General features: G+C 35.9%; 1 protein-coding gene across 1 annotated transcript; it reads left to right on the top strand.

Moving 5' to 3' along the window:
• The first annotated feature begins 18,029 nt into the window (after positions 1-18,029).
• LOC131618423 (probable pectinesterase 29) lies at positions 18,030-19,532 on the top strand. The gene is made up of 5 exons (XM_058889648.1): positions 18,030-18,241; positions 18,336-18,483; positions 18,581-18,793; positions 18,909-19,159; positions 19,236-19,532. Exons 1-5 carry the CDS (start codon positions 18,030-18,032, stop codon positions 19,405-19,407), a joined length of 996 nt encoding a protein of 331 aa, XP_058745631.1. The 3' UTR covers positions 19,408-19,532.
• The last annotated feature ends 584 nt before the right edge of the window (positions 19,533-20,116 follow it).

Genomic DNA, 20,116 nt, shown 5'->3' with positions numbered 1-20,116 from the left:
TCAATACCTCTTTGGCTGACAATGAAACCCAAGAGTTTTCCAGATCTAACCCAAAAAGTACATTTGTTAGGATTCAAGCGAAGCTGATATTTCCTTAGTCGTTGAAACAACTTCAAAAGGTATTCAATATGTTCTTCTTCTGTGCTGGACTTAGCTATCATGTCGTCCACATAAACTTCAATTTCTTTATGCATCATGTCATGAAAGAGAGTAGTCATCGCCCTTTGGTAAGTTGCGCCTGCATTCTTCAATCCAAACGACATCACTTTGTAGCAAAAGGTACCCCATGGGGTGATGAAAGATGTCTTCTCCATGTCTTCGGGAGCCATCTTGATCTGATTATAACCGGAGAACCCGTCCATGAAGGAAAAGACGTTGAACTTAGCAGTGTTATCAACCAGCATGTCAATATGTGGTAATGGAAAGTCATCTTTTGGACTGGCCTTGTTCAAGTCACGGTAGTCAACACACATTCTGACTTTGCCATCTTTCTTCGGAACTGGCACTATGTTAGCCAACCATTGAGGATATTCTGAGGTGACAAGAAAACCTGCGTCGAGTTGCTTTTGAACTTCCACTTTGATCTTGTTAGCCATATCAGGGTGAGTCCTTCGTAATTTCTGCTTAACTGGCGGACATTCTGGCTTCAATGGCAAGTAATGCTGAACAATATTGGTATCCAACCCAGGCATGTCTTGGTAGGACCAGGCAAACACGTCAACATATTCTTTGAGAAGATCTGTCAACTTACTCTTGATATCAGCATCAAGCAGTGATCCAATGGTCACTTCTTTTTTGTCTTCTTCAGAACCCAAGTTGATCTTTTCTAAAGGCTCTTTGTGAGGCAGAATGGCTCTTTCCTCGTGCTTAAGTAATCGAGAGATCTCGTCCGGGATCTCCTCTTCTTCATCTTCTTCGGCTTCGAACACAGGAAACTCAAAGTTGGGAGAGGGCATAGGGTTATTGCATTCAATGGGTTTATCAATAGTAAATCTGCACATGTGATTTATATTTATTTCAGAAAATTTATGAATGCAAGAGTGTATGCATATTTTTTTTTGAAAAAGTTTTTATTTTATTTTTTTATTTTGGTTTTTTAGGATTACCATTTCCAGAAAAAAGCAAAAATAAAACATATAATGTAGGGAATTCAAAATGACACTTTATTTATGATTCATTTTTGAAACAAAGCCCTAAACACAAACTCATTTGTCTTGGGCAGGACAAAGAGGGAAACTTTTAAAACAAAGCCCTATACACAAAGTTATTTGGGCGGAACATTTAAAAGCAAAGCCCTATAAAACATCTCTCTGCTTTGGGCTAGGCAGGAGGTCAAAACAACAGCGAGGTGATTACTTTGAGCGGCGAACAACATTCGGAACGTCGACAGCTTTCCAGTAGCAACGAACTCCTCTGTGTATTATGTATTTAGGAAAAATCTCCCCAGAATTGTCTTCAGTATTGACATCGACTGCTGGTCGAGCATGATTCGAAGGTCCTGGTTTGTCAACCTTGTTCTTTGTAGAGTTGAAACGGTCTTCTTCTACTTCTTGAAGAGCATAAGACGAGTCACAATCTTCAGAATTTTCAGGATGTATTTCCCAGTCTTCAGGATGAAGAGACTCATTGTCAGCGACACTTTCCGAGTCAGTTGCGGGACCATCTTCCCCTTCATCTTCAAAAATGGCATTTATGTGATAATAACCATCTTCAGGATTATGAACCTTGGCAGATGCACTGAAGTTGAAATCTTCAGTAATTTCAGGCTGCTGAGAAAATTGACAGGGCTGATAAGCCTCTTCTGGTTGACTATTATATTCAAAGGAATCTCCCCATCCAGTTGGTTGGATATCTTCCATGGAAATCTTTGAACTTTCAGGCGCAGTATATTTCACCATATAATCAAATTTTCCACTTGGTTGTCCCAAGGTGTCCCAGATTTCTGCAGGAACAGGCTCAGTTTCTTTGCCTTTGGATTTCTTTAAAGGAGGGTATGGTTCTTCCTGAGATATGTATCCCGAGTCATTGAGATAACATTACCATTCTTCTTCATCATCGGAGAGACCTTCTTCGATGCATTCTTCGATAAGGACATTAACCTCTTGAGGAATTGGGTTAAGGAATCCTCCACTAATGAATGTTTCCTTGATCGGACGAAGGGTTTCATCCTTCTTGGTGCAGTTTGAGAACATCGGTGAACATCCGAGCCCTGCTCTAGTTTCATTCTTGGTAGGGATCACAACTTGCCCCCAGCCAGTGGTAGTTCCATCTTTTACTACTTTCACTGCCTCTTTGTAAGAAGAGATTGATGCTTTCTTTTTGGAAGATTCGTCTTCTAAAGAGAGACCTTGGAACTGCGTTCCTTCCTCACTGTCAGCACTTATGAAAGAGAAATTGGATAAATGGCTCACCATCAAGGCTTGTTCTCCACTTATTGTTACCAATTTTCCATTTGTTACAAATTTTAACTTTTGGTGGAGCGTAGAAGTTACTGCCCCTGCTTCATGGATCCATGGTCGTCCTAACAGACAGCTATAAGTAGCTTGAATGTCCATGACCTGGAAGGTGATTTGAAATGTATGTGGACCAATTGTCATGGGAAGGTTGACTTCGCCGATAACAGATTTTCGCGATCCATCAAATGCTTTGACTACCACACCACTGAATTTCATAGGCATTCCTTGGTAAGACAAGCGAGCAAGAGTCGTTTTTGGCATCACATTCAAGGAAGATCCGGTGTCTACCAACACATTGGACAAAGAGTCTGACTGACAATTCATAGAAATGTGCAAAGCAAGATTGTGATTTTTACCCTCCTCGGGGAGTTCTTCATCACAGAAGCTTAAATTGTTACAAGCTGTTATATTGGCTATTATCCCATCAAAGTGGTCAACAGTCACATCATGATCTACAAAAGCTTGATCCAAGACCCTCATCAGGGCTTCCCTGTGGGCTTCTGAGTTTAAAAGCAATGAAAGTATTGAGATTTTTGAAGGAGTCTGCATAAGCTGATCCACAATCTTATATTCACTTCTTTTGATAAGCTTCAAAATTTCATCAAAATCAGGATTGACATTGGTTCCACTGGATTGACCAATATCAGTGTTTGGATTACTGACAGGAGTTTCCACAAGATTCTCTACTGGTGTATTGACAGGATTTTGCCCGGTAACAGGAGCAACAGGCTGCTTTGGAGGTAGCGGAGTATACACACGTCCACTTCTTGTTACACGACTCACATCAGCAATGTTTACAACAGATGAAAGAGTAGGCCAAGGAACTTCTTGTCCGTTCTTTATCATTGTTGCACTGTAATTGTATGGAACTGCCTTGTCAGAGTCATAAGGAACAGATCCAAGTAGTCAAATGATCAAAGGAGCAACAGGAACCTTCGGCTTGTTGTAAGTAACTTCCACGCGCTCAGGCATGTTGAAATGAGGAACGATGACGTTAACTGTAGGCATTTCCGAGTTGATATCTGAGACTAAAAGCTCATGCGGATAACATCCTATCATGTTAACTTCATTTTCATCCCTATTTCTGTAGATCTCAATAGTACCATTATCTAGCAAAACTTGGAGATCTCTTCTCACAATCGAACACCCGTGAGGATCCACACAACATATTCTACAGGAACCGTATTGATGCTGGCGAAAATTCTGCCCCCGACAAAGAGTGGCGTGCATTTGTACCAAATCTGCTCTTGAGAAGTTGATATTATAGACTCGGTATTGGCCAGGACATCCATATACCATGTTTACAACATGCCCTCCATGATTGGGCAGCGGATTTGCTTGCACATTAGGATTCAAATTTCTGAAAGAGAGGAGATTAGACCTAACCAACCTCTGGACTTCATATTTCAAAGCTATGCAATGCTCAAGATCATGGCCAGGTGCTCCTTGATGATAAGGGCATGAGACCTCAGCTTTGTACCACCATGGGAGTTTCTCAGGTACGGGTGGTGGCGCTTTAGTTTGAACAAGACCTCTTTCAATCAAAGCAGGGTACAATTCCGTGTATGTCATTGGAATTGGATCAAACTGTGGAGCTCTTTGTACTCGATTCTGATTATTGTTTAACTGCTGAGCCTGTTGTCGAGGCTGCTGTTGTTGAAACTGAGGAGTGAATCCCGGATTTGGTGTTGTGTTAACGACTGGTGTGATAGAAGCAACCTGTCGCTGACGATTGACATTTCCTCTCGGCCTCCCTTGGGATACCATGTCAACACTTTGTTCTTTCTTCTTTTGGAAACCACTTCCGAACTTTTTGGTTCCGCTTGAAGATCCACCTTCTTTAGTCAGACGTCCGGTTCGGACTCCTTCTTCTAGACGCATCCCCATGTTTACCATTTCGGTGAAATCACTTGGAGCACTAGCAATCATGCGTTCATAATAAAACGGACCGAGAGTATTCAAGAAGATCTTGGTCATCTCTTTCTCTTTTAATGGTGGATTAATCTGAGCAGCAGTTTCTCTCCATCGTTGGGCATACTCTTTGAAAACTTCATGGTCTTTCTGAGCCATGGACCGAAGCTGATCTCTGTCCGGAGCCATATCCGAGTTATACTTGTATTGTCGGACAAAGGCCTCACCCAGGTCATTGAATGTTCGAATATTAGTGCTATCCAAGCCTGTGTACCACTTCAGTGCGGCACCCGTCAAACTGTCTTGAAAGTAATGGATAAGCAACTGATGATTATCTGCATAAGTAGACATCTTTCTGGCATACATCACAAGATGGCTTTGTGGACGAGAACTACCTTTGTACTTCTCAAAGTCTGGGACCTTGAATTTAGCAGGTATCTGTACACTGGGAACCAAACATAGTTCCTGGGCATTCTTTCCAAACAAATCTTTTCCCCGAATAGCTTTGACTTCCAGCTGCATCTTGTTGAACTGTTCTTGGAGATCTCCCACAAGACTTCGCTGATTTGTGCTATCACCCTGATCATGATAAATCTCATTGTCTCCGTAAGGAACAGTGTGAACCATAGGAGTCGGAACCGTCATAGTGGGTTGAGAAAGTGCCATAGTGACTTGAGAAAAAGTTACCCCCTGATTTGGAGTGAACTGTGAACTTTGTGCAGCAGGCGCTTCAGTTGTGGATGTTTGAACCCCAGAAACATTATGGCGGAAACCTGTACCAAAGCTGAAAGGCGTGCCCCAACCTTCTGGCATGGAGAAAGATGGAATGTCGAATGCAACCGTAGAAACTGGAGTAGTGACTTCAGATGTTACTGTTGCTTGACTGTTGGGTGGCGGCGGCTGATTCTGTGCGGCCATTAAGGAGTCAACCAGAGTAGTGAGACTTTCCAACTTTTCCTGAAGGGTGGTCACTGTACCACGGAGCTCAACATTCTCTTGTTCAGAGTGTTCCATTACTCTTCTTCTGCTTGAACGAGTATTGTATCTGTGATCTGATTGCGAGCGCGGTCGAGAAACTTTGAGACGCGACAACTTGACGATCTATTGGAGAAAGATCCAAAAGATGAGACCCTATACAACAGACTCGATATGCAGAATGATGTATGTAAAAAGAAATTTATGATTTTTCCAAATATTTTAAAGATTATTTTCTTGCAAACATTTGTACACAAACTGATCTTTTATTCATTCATTTTTTTTATTATTGCAATAATGGGAAATGTTACAACATTGGAGCGTAGCTCCTTACAAAAGCAAATGATAAATAAAAAGCTAAACAATCCTAAGCATCTTCATCAGACGAAGAACCAAATGCATTGTGCAGCTTGAGCTTCATGATTTCTTTCCCATAGTAAGCTTTCAATTCGGCCTTTTCGGTCTTTAGCTTGTCAACAATATTCTTCCAATCGTCAGGAGTTGGAGCGTTGCTTGTTGAACCTTCAGGTTTTTTCTTGCTTTCTTTGATGTACCTCTTGATTGCAGCGTCTTTCTGACGAATCTTCTCATCTTTACTCATGAGCCATCCATCTTGACAGTAGAGAGTTTCTTCGTGATCTTTCACTTGTTTCTTCAACCTTCTGTTTTCCATATCGGTCCTACGAAACTTGTGCTCCCAAGCATTTTTCTCTAACCTCATCTTGGCTAAAGTGTCTTGGTATTCCTTCATAGTGGGAATGAGAATATTGGGTAGTTGAGATACCACAAGACACATGGGTTTTTCATGATCATAAGGCATTTGAAACTCCTTTGCTCTTTTCTTTACCCAGCAGGTGTAGGCGTCCGTAGCAATGCAATTCCTTTCCTCACCTTTTTCTTTCCATCGGACGTCGTACCAAGCTCTCATCATTCTTGTCTTCAACCTTTGAGGATCTTCCCTTTCTTGATAGAAGTAGCTTTCTACTGCGAGACCAACAGGTTTAACTGAATTTGCATACCCGAGTTGTCGTCGGGCTAAGATCGGATTGTAGTTAATTCCTCCTTGTGTACCAATGAGAGGTACGTTGGCGAATTCTCCGCAACTATCAATGGTTTCTGTACCACAGCGAGCCAAGGTATACCAACGGATATCATTATTAGTAAGAGACATAAGTCTTCGAGGCCAACGCAAACCTTCTCGGTTTTCTGTGAAAATAGGAGACTCAGGTAAGTGTGAAACAATCCATTTGAACAATAGAGGTGCACAACATACAATGATTCCACCGCCTTGGCGATTCCTATGATGAACAGAGAAATACATGTCACCAAGCAAAGTCGGAACAGGATTTCCAATCAGAAAGATCTTTATGGCATTGATATCAACAAAGTTGTTGACATTGGGAAACAGAACCAACCCATAGATGAGCAAGGCTAGTACAGCTTCAAAAGCTATCATGCTACCAGTTTCAATGAAATCAAAGGCTTTCTTTACCAGGAAGTGTGAAGTTAAACCCGGAAGGTTTCCTTTGGTAGTCCAATTACTCTCTACTTCAGATTTCTTCAAGTGGATACTTGTTGCAATGACATGTGACTTAGGAATGGCTTCCAAACCATTGAAAGGTATTTTGTCAGACACAGGAATACCCAAAAGATTGGCATATTCTTCCAAGGTCGGTACCAACTGGTAGTCTGGAAAGGTGAAACAACGGTAGACGGGATCATAGAACTGAACCAAAGTTTTGAGAAGTCCTTCATCAACATGAGTGTTCAAGATAGGCAAAAGTTTTCCATAACTTTTCCTAAAATTGGAAGGATTTTGTACAGAAGATGCTAACTCTATCAGTTTTCCCACATCAGGCGCTTTGAAACCGTATTTCTTGGTATGCCTTTTTACTTCTTCCATGACTAAATCCTAAAATGTTTGCAAAGAAAATTTCTCTAAATCTTTGGAAAAATCATGTTTTTATGGAAAAAAAATTAAAAGATGGGTTTTTTTGAATGTATGAATGCGTGGATGCATGAATGCCACATATTCAAACATGGTAAAACAGACACGGTAATGGTAACGCAAACATGATACACAAACATGGTAATTCAAACATAGTACACACAGGTTCAAAGGTCCAGCGTCACGAGCATGAGGTCAGAGAACCAAATAGGGATAGATCTAGTTAATCACCTGTACAACATGTTCTACTGATACGTCAGAGTCTACATTTTTCTTTCGGATATTACCGGCTTTCACGACTAAACTGATGAGCCAGAAATATTCTCAAGAAAAACTCGTCTGAGTGTGGTTCCCCGCATGACAACTATCCAAGTCTTCACCTGGATCGTTTCTGCACCACGTCCTAATAAGGACAGGATGGGTTGGGGTTCTACGGCCAACTCAGCTTCTACAGTTCAATGCGGCAATAATGTCTTCGCTACGAAAGCATGCTAAACATATATTACCAACAAGGAACCTCCACTGAGCGGAAGGATTCTCAAGTGCGCCTGCACATGACTATACCCTCCACCTAATTTCTTATGTGTACTTAATCCGGGTTAGGATTTGTCCATAATGTATCACTTGTAACAGAAACACACAAGTAACAGAACCAAAGAATCACACATGTAACAAAAATTAAAATAAAAACAATAATTAGAAATAACCCTTCCTTTGGAAACAATAAAAAGATGGTCCCCAGTGAAGTCGCCATTTTTCTGTCGCGGGCGAAAAATCGTTTTGTTCCTCTTTTTTGTGGGATGAGACACCTGATGCCTTCTTTGGGCTCGAGTGCTCATAAAAATGATTTTTCTTTGTTTCGACCAAACTTTTTATTATTTCCAAAGGAGGAATAGGAAAAAAGCTGCAATAACCTAAAAGTGGGGGGAGATCTTGGGTAAGAGGGTTGGTTATACGAAGGGAAGGTATTAGCGCCCAACTTATCTGTAGTACTCTACAGGGTTCTTTATTGTTTTTTATTCTATGCTATGGTGAAGGTTCTGTTGTAAAATAGGTGGGACCTAAGGGGTTTGTTTGATTATGCTCGCAAAGATCATCGCGATCCTCTGCATACATATCCCTTAAAGGGAATCAGAGCATCTGTAGCTCGGGGTCTACGGGTGCTAAGGTTTGAATGGTTTTTTTTGTTTTGTTTTGCTCGCCAAGGATCGACCTTGTGCCTACGTATTCTCAAAGGGATGTTGAGAAAGTCAGAGCAATCGTAGTTCCCACTTATGCTAGTGGAAGCAAAGGAAAATAGACAAATGTCGTCTAAATGCTAGATGTATCTAATCTATATCATCACATACATCTGTTTGATTTTTGTTTGTTTAACCAGCCTTGTGGCAAAAACTTTCAATGAAGTCAGCCTTGTGACAAAAAGTTTTGATTAATCAGCCAGTATGGTGGCAAAACGGTTTGATTGATTAGCCAGCCTTGTGGCAAAAAGAAGTTTGATTGATTAGCCAGCCTTGTGGCAAAAAAGTTTGATTTTGATTGATTGATTGTTTGTGATGATATAGAAGAGATACTCCTAGCATAGAGATGAAAAATGTCTAATCTCCTAGGGTATTTGATTTGGATATTGGGGATGCTTATAAGAAGCCCGTGGGTCCTTGTACGAAGCCCAAGAGGAGGCTATCCGAGGGTCCTTGCATTGTAAGCCCAAGAGGAGGCTATGGGAGGGACAATCCAGGGTCCTTGCATTGTAAGCCCAAGAGGAGGCTATGGGAGGGACACTCGTTTGTACAAAGCCCAAGGGGAGGCATGGTATAGTTGGTTTGAGCTCTTAGAGCGATTTCACCGGGAAACCATACTCTATGTCCTAACCTAAACTAGGGAGATTCTTTGCACGAAGCCCAATAGGAGGCTATGGGGAACCTAGTGTTGTACTCAGTTGAACAAGTATATATAACACAATCACAAGTATGAACAAGTACGAACAAACATGAACAAGTACATGAACAAATATGAACAGTTATACATATATGACAAAGTGTGTGTATATAATGGAGTTTATGAAGGAAATATACCTGTAAGCATGATCCATTTGTATACACAGGGGTTCGGGACTTATACTCGGGGAGAAGTCCACTTGAGTTTATTCAAAGCTATGTAAACAGGTATTTACAAAAGGGCTTGGGACTTATATCTACATGGAGGCCCATGGTATTTTTGGGAAGATTTAAAGAAACCTTCATTTTTGGTTTGTTATTCAAAGTTAAAAAAAACACATTGATTGAGATATGTACAAAAGGCGTACAATGAAATACCTAATTTCATGTACTGGAATGGGTATGTACAAAAGGGCTTGGGACTTATACCTACATGGAGGCCCGTGGTATATTTACAAAAACATGGTTGATTGTTTATTTACAGACGCGTTGTTTGAAAAACTGTTTGAAAGTTTTTTTGTTTTTGAAAGAGTTTTTTGTATAAAGAAAAACTTGTATAAAAGGAAAAAAAGGAGTGGGTCTTATACTCTCTAATATTCGAGAGGCCCCACTGTTTTGAAAATTAATTGATTAGTCAAAAGAATTTAATCAAAAAGAAGTGGTTTATCGTTTGAAAAAGAATCGCGATCGCTCGTTTTAAAACGATTTGAATTTGACAAAAGTCAACTTAATTAAGTTAAAACAAGTTTTAATACTTAATTAAGACCTAAGTGATTAGGGTTTGATCACAAAAATATTTACAAGTGATTAGGTTAACAAATAATGAAAAAAACAATATTTAAAGTATTTAAAAATACTTAAAAACATGTCATTTTAAACCTAATTAAAACATATTAAATAAATCTTTTTTTTGTGATTTTTTTTTAATGTTGTCAAAATAGGTATATTAAATAAGAAGTGTGTAAAAAATGAATAAAAAATGAGTTAATTTGATTGGTTAAATAATTAGATAAAGTTTGTTAAAAAATGAAGAAAAAAGGTGATAAAAAATTGGTTTTGTCTCCCAAAGGGTTTGAACCCACGCCCTAGTGCTTACCAACCAAAACACTAACCAGCTGAGCTGCGTGTGCAGCTTGTTTATGATACGCTTTCAACTCATTATATTTTAAAACAAATATTTGAATTCTTTGAACGAAAATCTGGCGCCAAGAACACACCATAACTGAAATTCAAAAATCTTCAAAACTGTGTTGTTTGGATCGATCAAAGGGTCTATCTCACTCGGTTTTTCACAAGGAACATGATGGTGATCTCAGAATTCATTTATTTTCACTCTAAGGGGGTCAATTTTGTGATGAACACGAAGAACCCTAAAACTGAAATTCAATGTGAAATCGTGCACGATCATGATATGATGCAATTGATTGAGGGTTAATGATCAGTGATAGTGCAGAAACAAGATGGTAAACCAGTTTTTCATTTATGATGCATGTATGTTAGAGTTTGAAGTTCATGTTACTTACCTTCAAAAACGGCCAATCTGGAAATTGATTTCTGCAAAAGAGAAGTTCCAGTTGTTGTTTGATGATCTGAACAGCTTTAGTGGACCTTATGGAACATGTTTGAATGCTTGGAATGGATTGAATTCACCTGAGTATATCCATGGAACCCGATCTGCAGTTACTTTGAAGTGAGGATCGAATTTGATGATGGAGGTGTTTCAGGTCATGGATGATGATTGGTATAGCTCATATATGATATATGGAATGTGTTTGGATGATTAACTTGGACAGATATGGGCTGGTGTGAATTTTGGCATGATAAGGCTCTCTTTATGCAAACATGGTGGTTGAAGAGTGATTCTGAGATTTAGGTGTTTTTGGGGTGTGTGGATGGATCAAACACATCACATTTGATGTTTATGAGATGTTAGAATCCTCACTTTGGTCAGAACTTCAAAGGTTTAGAGGTTGAGAATTTCACCTCTTTGAAACTTAAGAAACTTGCATTCTAAGAAAGAAGAGAGAAAACCTATAATTGTGAGGTTTTGGTGTGAATTGAAGAGTGATTTGAACCTCTATTTATAGGCCAAAGTTTCTGAATACAAAGCTCTTGCAAGTTGATCAAGAATGATGACTTGGCTTAAGAGATAAAATGGCATCTTTTGCATTTAATGCATATGGTTAAAAGTAACTAAACCATGGTTAATTTCTAAGCTTCCTATCCTCTTCCATTCTGATCTTCAAATCAGAAAATATCATTCAATCATTGCTTCTATGCATCATTGCTTGGATTATAGGTCATGTAGTCTTGAAACTTAGTGAAAAATGGTGAAAATTCAAGTGAAAAAGTTCACTAATGTCAAAATTCAAAACCATGGCTACACTCCATATTTTTTCATGCTCTTGGACATTTTGGAAAGCTCATATTACACACTTCAAAACCCTAGTTGAAAGTTTCTTCAAGACCTTTAAGGAAATGGGTGAAAAAGATCCATGAACTTTGAGAAAAATGAAGTTTTAAGTGAAGTTTTCAAAAAGTACCAACTTTGAAGCACCATATCTCTTAAATGGTTGATCTTATGGAAAAAATTTATATGTGTCAAAGTTGTTTATTGGATCAAAATCTACAACTTTCATGTTGGAAGTTTTTTTTCAGTTTGTAGGTGAAATTTTGAGAAATTCCCTTCCAAAGTTTGGAAAAAACCATTGAAAAACACTTAGAAAATTTTCTAAGTATGGAAAGTCAAACTTTGACTTTTTGATTCTTGATTGATTTTCTTGATTTTTCTTGATCAAATGACTTCATATATCATATATTGATGATCTAAAACTTCAAAAGTCATGGTTGACCAAAATTCCCCAAAAGTCAATGGTGATCTTGTACAGTTGACTTTTTCAGACGAATAGCGTTTCTGGAGATTTCAAATGAAACAGGCTATCCTCACCAAATGAATGGTATGAATGGATCACATTGAGGCATTAGAGGATATTGAGCCATGGTTTGAGTTGTGGCACCATGTTCTGATAAAAAGGCAGTTGTTCAGTGAATTAGGTCAAAAACCCTAATTGTCGATCTGATGAAATTGATGACTGTGGATCTTGAATTGAGACACAATTTCCATTGGATGTTGTCATAGGGATTATTAGAGGATGATTGAAACCTTTGATTGACTTCCTGGGGGTTTTTAGGGTTTCCCAAATGTGATCCCTGATTTTAGTCCCTGATAGTTCAAAACCCTAATCTGATGATTTGAAATTTCTCTGTTGATCAATCCTTGTGTAGGAGATGTTATAAGCCAATGGATTAAATCAAAATGATGTACTTGGGATCTTGAGGTCATGTCCCAAGTCACTAGGTCAAATCCTGAGCAAAAGTCAAGAGTATGCTGTCTTCAGTCAAAACCCTAATTCAGTCGATCCAAAGCTGCTGAGCTTGTTGACATGAATCTCTGAGGACCAAATATTGATTGTAGATGAATATGATTCTTTGAGATGAAGGGAGAACAAAACCCTAATTGACTGTTATTTGCACTGATGAGTGATTTCCTGATTAAATCCTGCTAAGTCACAAGTAGCAAACACAAGCTATGCAATTTGTTAGAGATGCAGATGATGCATATGCAATGATATGAGGTGGTATCTTAAGTCAAAAATTGGGGTATGACAACAACAACTTTAGCCTAAGGCCCTTAGCCACCACTGGATCATTCACCCTGCAATTCGAATGCATGATCAACAAATGCTTCGAAATGTAAAGGATGTCAATAACATTACACAAAAGAAATGAATCAATGTAGGTTAAAAATTTAATCCTCAAAATCTGCAGTATTTTCCAATAAGTAGTTGGCCGCCAATTACTCCTCGTGGTTAAATGCCAAAAATGCCTATATAACTAAGGCTCTATCAAATCTCGTACCCTTTAGCTTCATATCAGTAAAAAAGAATCAGTACATATGGTAAATCAATTTAAATGAAAAGGGAGAAGTCAAACTTTTTAAAAATGGATATACCCTTCCAATTACCTCTTGCTCAGCTGGTGTCACATTGATAGCATGAGGCATGTCTTGTTCCGGCTCATCACAGGTATCTATAAATAGTTGAAGAAAGTTACATTCATAAATAAACTATGGGATCAAGTAATGATTTTAAAATGCAAAGATGACATGTAATTATCCTTCTGCAGGTGGTGTAATGATCTGATCTGTGGAAAAGGACTTGATCTTCTAACATAACAGATCATGTCATGATAATGTAATGTGTGGTAAATTGTAAATTTGAGATGCTTAAGATATGACAACTATTCATTTAAAATTAAAATAGTAACAAGATTATATTCACGAACAAACATTAAAATAGTAACTTGGTTTTGTGTAGTATAGATCATATGAACAAACATAATACCATATAAATGAAAATTGATCAGTAAAGACATAATCAGCATACAGAGTTCTCGCAAGCACCACACACCTCTGTGAGATCATCTGGCAAATGAAATATCTCCTGTAATCAAAGGTTTCGTTATAGAATCAAGGTAATCATACTAATTAAAATTCTATCATTGAAATCAGGGTGCTAATAAGTAATTACCGGATTCGTCTTATCACTTGCTTTGTAAAGTAAAAGGGTTGGAAACTCATTCACCTGAAATATTAAAGAGTTAAACCCACTTTCAATTAACATAAACCTCAATCATATTAGAGATTAATATTATTCAGTGTTTTGTTTATCATTAAATAAAATAAAACCGAGACGGCGGAACTTTTAATGACACTTACTTGCAGTTTTGGATGTTCATTTACTGAAGCATCTATCCTCGAAAATATTAGATTACTTGATCCCTTGTAATGCTTTGCCAGGTTCTCTACTTGCTTGCTAGTGTCCACACAGTTGAAATTCCAAGGTGTGAATACCTATTTTACAATAATGACTTGCAAGTTAAAATCAACCGATGCATAAGGAAATGAGCAATTTTTTATGGCAAGCCCTAAAAGCGAAAATCAGAATAAAAAGGATTAGGAACACAAACCCTAAAATCAGTAGAGTAAAAGGAAAAGATAAAGACTCGTGTTGGATCTGAAAGTGGTGGTTGTCGTTTGGTCCTGCGTGGCGGAGTGACTGGTGCTTCGCGTTTTAAGGATCATAAATTCAGTAAATCAAATGAGATACCTTTTATTTTTGAATGGCCGGAGATGGAGACCAGAAAGGGTTTTCTGATAACTCTGATTTAAAGAATGTTTGATTCTCTAAATACAGCACGGGAAGATGAGTAAGAAAATGGCTTTGTCTTCTATATTAGAGGTGGTGACGACTGTATATAGGGTGGAGAAAGGAGACGGCGATGACTAGGGTTTTGGCGGAAAGGGGAGAACACAGGAAAGAAAAAGGTTAGTAGAGAGACCAGTTAATTGAATTTGAAATGTTGGAAGTGTGGGAAAATTATGATCCAAAAAGAAGACAAAAGAAATGTTGTGTAGGTTCAACTTAATATCCAATGGTTAATGACAGGTGGCAAGAAGTTATATGTTGTAAAGGTTGGAATAAATGGTTGTTTATGATAAGACAAAATTATCCTTTTTGATGTGTAATTTTAAGAGTGAAGGTCCATTTTAGTCCCTCACAAAAACTGCAGAGGTCAGATTAGTCCCTGAGAATAATAAAGTCTCTATTAAATCCCTTACAAAATTTAACCGAGCCATAGTAATCCTTCTACTAATATATTTTTCAAACCGTTTTTTTCTCTTACTTTTGAACCGTGACTGGACTGCCAATGAAGTTCCATTTTAGTCCCTCACAAAAAAGAGAGTCCAAATTAGTCCCTAATAAAAAAAGTCTTTATTTAATCCCTTACAAAATTTAATTGAGCCATGTCCGTCCTCTTTTAATATTTTGTTCAAACGATTTTTTCCTATTTTTAAACCGTGACTGGACTTGACAAGATATACATGCTTTCAGAAATTGAGTACGGGTAAGAGGTTAAATTCGTTTGCACATGGTCTTCAGAGTCTGAGTTTCCACCAGAAGTTAGGTTACCTAGTATACCTAATTGTTCATTAAATACTTTGTTATCATCAAAACTTAAGGAATACGGTATAAACCAACTTTCTTCCAACATATATCATGTGTATTATTTTTGCCACAAATATTATTTACATAAGTAAGAAATTAGCCTAAATCACCCCAGCAACAGAACTAAACTTTCCTAAAAGATCATTAACAACTGAAACAATAACAACACCTAATACACAAGAATACATAACAAGAAAAACCGTAGCCACCCACCCATAAGCCAGATAATAAACACAACAAAAAAAGAACATCGTGGTATCGCAACGATTTATCTACAATCCTTTCAAAAATAATTTTAAATCAACAGTCGTAAAATAGGAGTCCAGTTACGGTTTAAAAATAGGAAAAAATCGTTTGAAAAAAATATTAAAAGAGAGATTAACATGACTTAGTTAAATTTTGTAAGGGATTAAATAAAGATATTTTTTCTCGATGACTAATTTGGACTCTTCCTTTTTTGCGAAGAACTAAAATAGGTCTTCACTAGCAGTTCAATCACGGTTCAAAAGTAAGAAAAAAACCGGTTTGAAATAATATTAGTAGAGGGACTAACATGACTCGGTTAAATTTTGTAAGGGATTTAATTGAGACTTTTTTTTTCCTCAGGGACTAATCTGACCTCTGCAGTTTTTGTTAGGGACTAAAATGGACATTCACTCTAATTTTAAAAGTAGGGAAGGATAATATAGGGAGAATGGTGGCCTTTTCTAATAATGGCTAGATAGTTGATATCAATTTTTTAAAAACTACCACGTAGACAGGTAGAAATAATGTTTGCTACAATGTGACAGTCAGTGATGTATTTGAAAAATTGTTGTTGAAATTTAACGTCATATTTTTTAATTGTAAACAAATTCATATTATATTATAAATTTAAAAACCATAATCCTCATATATTCTAACTCAATTAACTTTTTGAATTTTTGAAATTTAATGTCATATTTTTGTTTCAAAATATCAATTTTTTAAAAGTTTATCGATAGTTGGTTCTTGGAGGATTTATTTTTTTTAAGTGGTGTCTATATTTTAAAATGTATTTAATATTTTAAAAAGGATTAAAAGACGATATATATCAAGATATAAAATTGTATATATTTTTTTATTTATTTAAAATAATAAACATATTTTAAAATTTTAAAATAAAGATGCAACCCTCCAAAAGTTTTTCTAAATGAATCCTAAACGTTTTGATTTCTCAATTGTGATTTCAAAAACTTTTTTAAATGGCCCTAAAAGTTTTGATCTCTCAATTGTGATTTCACAATATTAATAAATTACAAATATATTATTGGGCAAAATGGATTGAACGACCAGATTGACTAACCATTTTTAACGGATTGGGTTGAGGTTAAGTTTTATTTTTAAGATATCACCCTAAAAAGTCACAAAATAATCAAGTGTTATATTTATTAAAAGTTATAAGAAAAACATACTTTCTATTAATAAAACTTTGTTTTTCTTAATATAAAACAATGCCAATCAAATTTATTTCTTTTTATAACAATCCAACATAAAGTAAAATTTAAAAGGCAAATGAAAAAATGAAATTCAGAAGACAAATTAAGAAATAAATTTCCATAATCAAGAAACTATGATATTATGCTTAAAATACCTTAGTAATATTTTTTTGAAGTTACTAATTTAGAAATATCAATAGTACCTAATAAAAAATACAAAGAATGTTTTTTGCTAAAAGTTGAACTATGAAACAACAGCTAAGAATAATCTCACTCAACTAACACAACTATTTAATAACAATTAAAATTTCTTCTATTAGTTAAAACTTTCTAAGTTCATAAGAATTAAAAAAGAATTGACAAATCAAATTTTTTATTACAATCAAAATGAAATAAGTTTCATAAGAGAAATTAAGTAAAAAAAATTCAAAGGAAAAATTATATAAGAAATAAATTTCCAAAATCAAGAAACTATGATATTATGTTATAAATACATGAGTTTTTTTAAAAAATTGTTGATTTAAAGAATATTAATAATTTATTTATATTAATACATATTATCATTAATTAATTTATTTACACATTTAAAATATTGGCATAAAATATCATATTAAGGGCTAGTTTTATTTAATTATTTCTAAAAATGATTTTCATAGTATATTTACTTTTATTTATAAAAAAATGTATACATAATTTTTTTTAAAGAAAAGCTCTATATGAAAAATTGTTTAAAAAATTATTTTAAGGTATTTCCGCCTTTCACTAAAATAATAAAATATCTAAAATAACATTTTAAGAATAACTATTTAAATCAAATTTTTATTTGAAGCTTTTATGAAAGAAAAAAAAAATGTAAATTATTTTTAAACAAAATAATGTTACACTATAAAAATCTCTTGTAACTTTTTTCTTCATTAAAGTTTCAACACTTTTTCTTTTTGGTCTTTTGATCGACTTTCCCTTGTATCTGATTTGATTTGAGAACTGTTGTTCTCTTTTGAATATATCTTGCTTTTAAAAAAAAAATTCTTTGTCTTCAAAATCTCTTATCTTCATAATCTCCAATTATATTTATTTATGTTATTAGATGTTAAAATTAGTTTTTTAACTTTTAAAAAATATCTTTAATATAACTCTTACCATTTAAAAAAATTCTTTAAAACCTAATTTTGAATAAATAGATTGATGCTTTGTAGCAATAATTTATATCTCATTTTTTTACGACTATATAATCTTACGATAGTGTTGAGTTTGCACCACATCTACAAACACCCAGAAAAATGCAGTTTCTACGATCATTAGCTTTCATCTTAATATTTGTTGTTCTTACATTTGATGTTTGTGAATCTGATGATTGTAGCAACTCCTTGAAAACCATTACTGTTAGTCAATCAGGCAAAGCAAATTTCAAAACAATTCAAAGTGCTATTGATTCTGTCCCTGCAGGAAACTCTCAATGGATTCACATCCAAATATCTTCTGGTGTATACAAGTATATTTTTCCTTTTCAACTATAATTGTATGTTACATTTTTATTATACATTGAATTATAGATGATAGTATGATACAAATTTCTTTATTTTCAGAGAGCGAGTCTTAATTCCAAAGAACAAACCATGCATTTATCTTGAAGGAGCCGGTAGCAAGTCCACACGTTTAGAATGGGGCTCTCATGAAAATGCAACTTTGGATATAAAAGCAAGCAATACTGCTGTAAAGGGCATAACTTTTACGGTAATTTATTTATGTAAAATATAATTGTATTTATTTAAAGCATAATCATTCTTTAATATTACATAATAAATTTGTTTTTTTCTCTGTATATTCATAGAACACACTGAACAGTCCAGTATTATCAGACGTAGTTGACGTTGTACCAGCGAAAGCTGCCAAAATCCATGCAGATAAATGTGCTTTCTATAGTTGTTCTTTTTTTGGGGTGCAAGATACCATAAACGATGACGATGGTCGCCATTACTACAATAACTGTTACATCCAAGGTGCAACCGATTTCATATATGGGAATGGTCAATCACTCTTCGAGGTCAAATACAATCAAATTGATTTTTGATATTTCTTATATACTATTTAGTGTTATATATATTTTTATTAGAAAAAATATCATTAATCACAAGTGCTTTTCCTGGTCGTCTATGCAGGCATGTACAATATATTTTTCTACCGGAAAATCTAGTCTGCATCAGAATGGGGTTATTACAGCACAATATAGAGATTCACCAAATGATCCAAGTGGGTTTGTGTTTAAAAATTGTAGCATAAGTGGAACAGGATATATGACTGAACTTGGGAGGGCTATGGGAGCTTATGCAAGAGTGATCATAGCAAATTCTTACCTATCAGATGTTGTTAGTCCTGAGGGTTGGAGTCCGTTAGCATATGTCGGCCACGAGTAAGTTTTATTCTTACTAGTGAATCATCAAATTAACACTATCTTACATTAATATATGAAATAAATTTAACTGCAGAAAAAACCTTACTTTTGTGGAGGAGGGATGCACAGGACCTGGAGCAGACAAATCGAAACGCGTGAAATGGATGAAGAGCTTGAGTGGACCTGAACTTGATAAATTCTTGAGTATCTCTTTCGTTGATCAAGAAGGATGGATTTCCAAATTGCCACCTAGCATATTTCATTGAATTCTGAAGTCAGTTACTTGTGGTTGTTTCTGTTGCAAGTCATTGCAATAATCTACATTTAGTTTCTTGAAATTGGTTAGTTAGAAAGCAGTTATGCAAATTAGAGCCAGAGTCAATAATATGTATATGAGTAGGAATGTATTATGCTTCATAATCAGTTAAGTTGATTTGAATAAAAATCTCCAAACGCTTTTCAGGATTTTCCTTCTCTTTCTTTCATTTTCTTCAAGAGTTCATTTATTGTTATGGTATTAGAGTTCAATAATTTAGCTTGAGATATCTTTGTTGTGATCCACAATCTTGATCCTTTACCTGTGAAGATGTCAATTGTTGTAGCTCTAACCTATCCCTTGCAAAATCCTTTCTATGTTCATTACAAAGAAAAACAGGCAAAAGTATCGGTGAATCCACCAATGAGCAGGAATTATTATTCTTGGATGTGATACGCGAAAAAGATGCTCATTATGAAGATCGAACTAGGATTTCTAGATGAAATTTCTCTTATGCAAGATATACTTGATCTGTTTGATGAGATTTGGGTGTGATGACAGTTCGTCGCACTACAACGGTCAAGGGCTACTAAAGCACTTTCTTTGGGCTACTAAAGCGCTGCCAAAGCCAGCGCTGCCGTAGGTAACGATAGCGCTTTTGAAACTCCAAAAGCGCTCTCGTAGCCCCCCTATAGCAGCGCTTTTACTAGAAAAGCACT

Source organism: Vicia villosa, linkage group LG7 (assembly GCF_029867415.1).
Source record: "Vicia villosa cultivar HV-30 ecotype Madison, WI linkage group LG7, Vvil1.0, whole genome shotgun sequence".
Classification (NCBI taxonomy): Eukaryota; Viridiplantae; Streptophyta; class Magnoliopsida; order Fabales; family Fabaceae; genus Vicia; species Vicia villosa.
The sequence above is the reverse complement of the archived record's forward strand: the minus strand, read 5'-3'. Positions and strand labels throughout refer to the sequence as shown.

Coding starts and splice junctions, on each gene's coding strand:
- LOC131618423 (XM_058889648.1), top strand. CDS start 18,030: ATGCAGTTTCTACGATCATTAGCTTTCATCTTAATATTTGTTGTTCTT. Junction 18,242..18,335: donor ATATCTTCTGGTGTATACAA/GTATATTTTTCC, acceptor CTTTATTTTCAG/AGAGCGAGTCTTAATTCCAA. Junction 19,160..19,235: donor TTAGCATATGTCGGCCACGA/GTAAGTTTTATT, acceptor ATTTAACTGCAG/AAAAAACCTTACTTTTGTGG.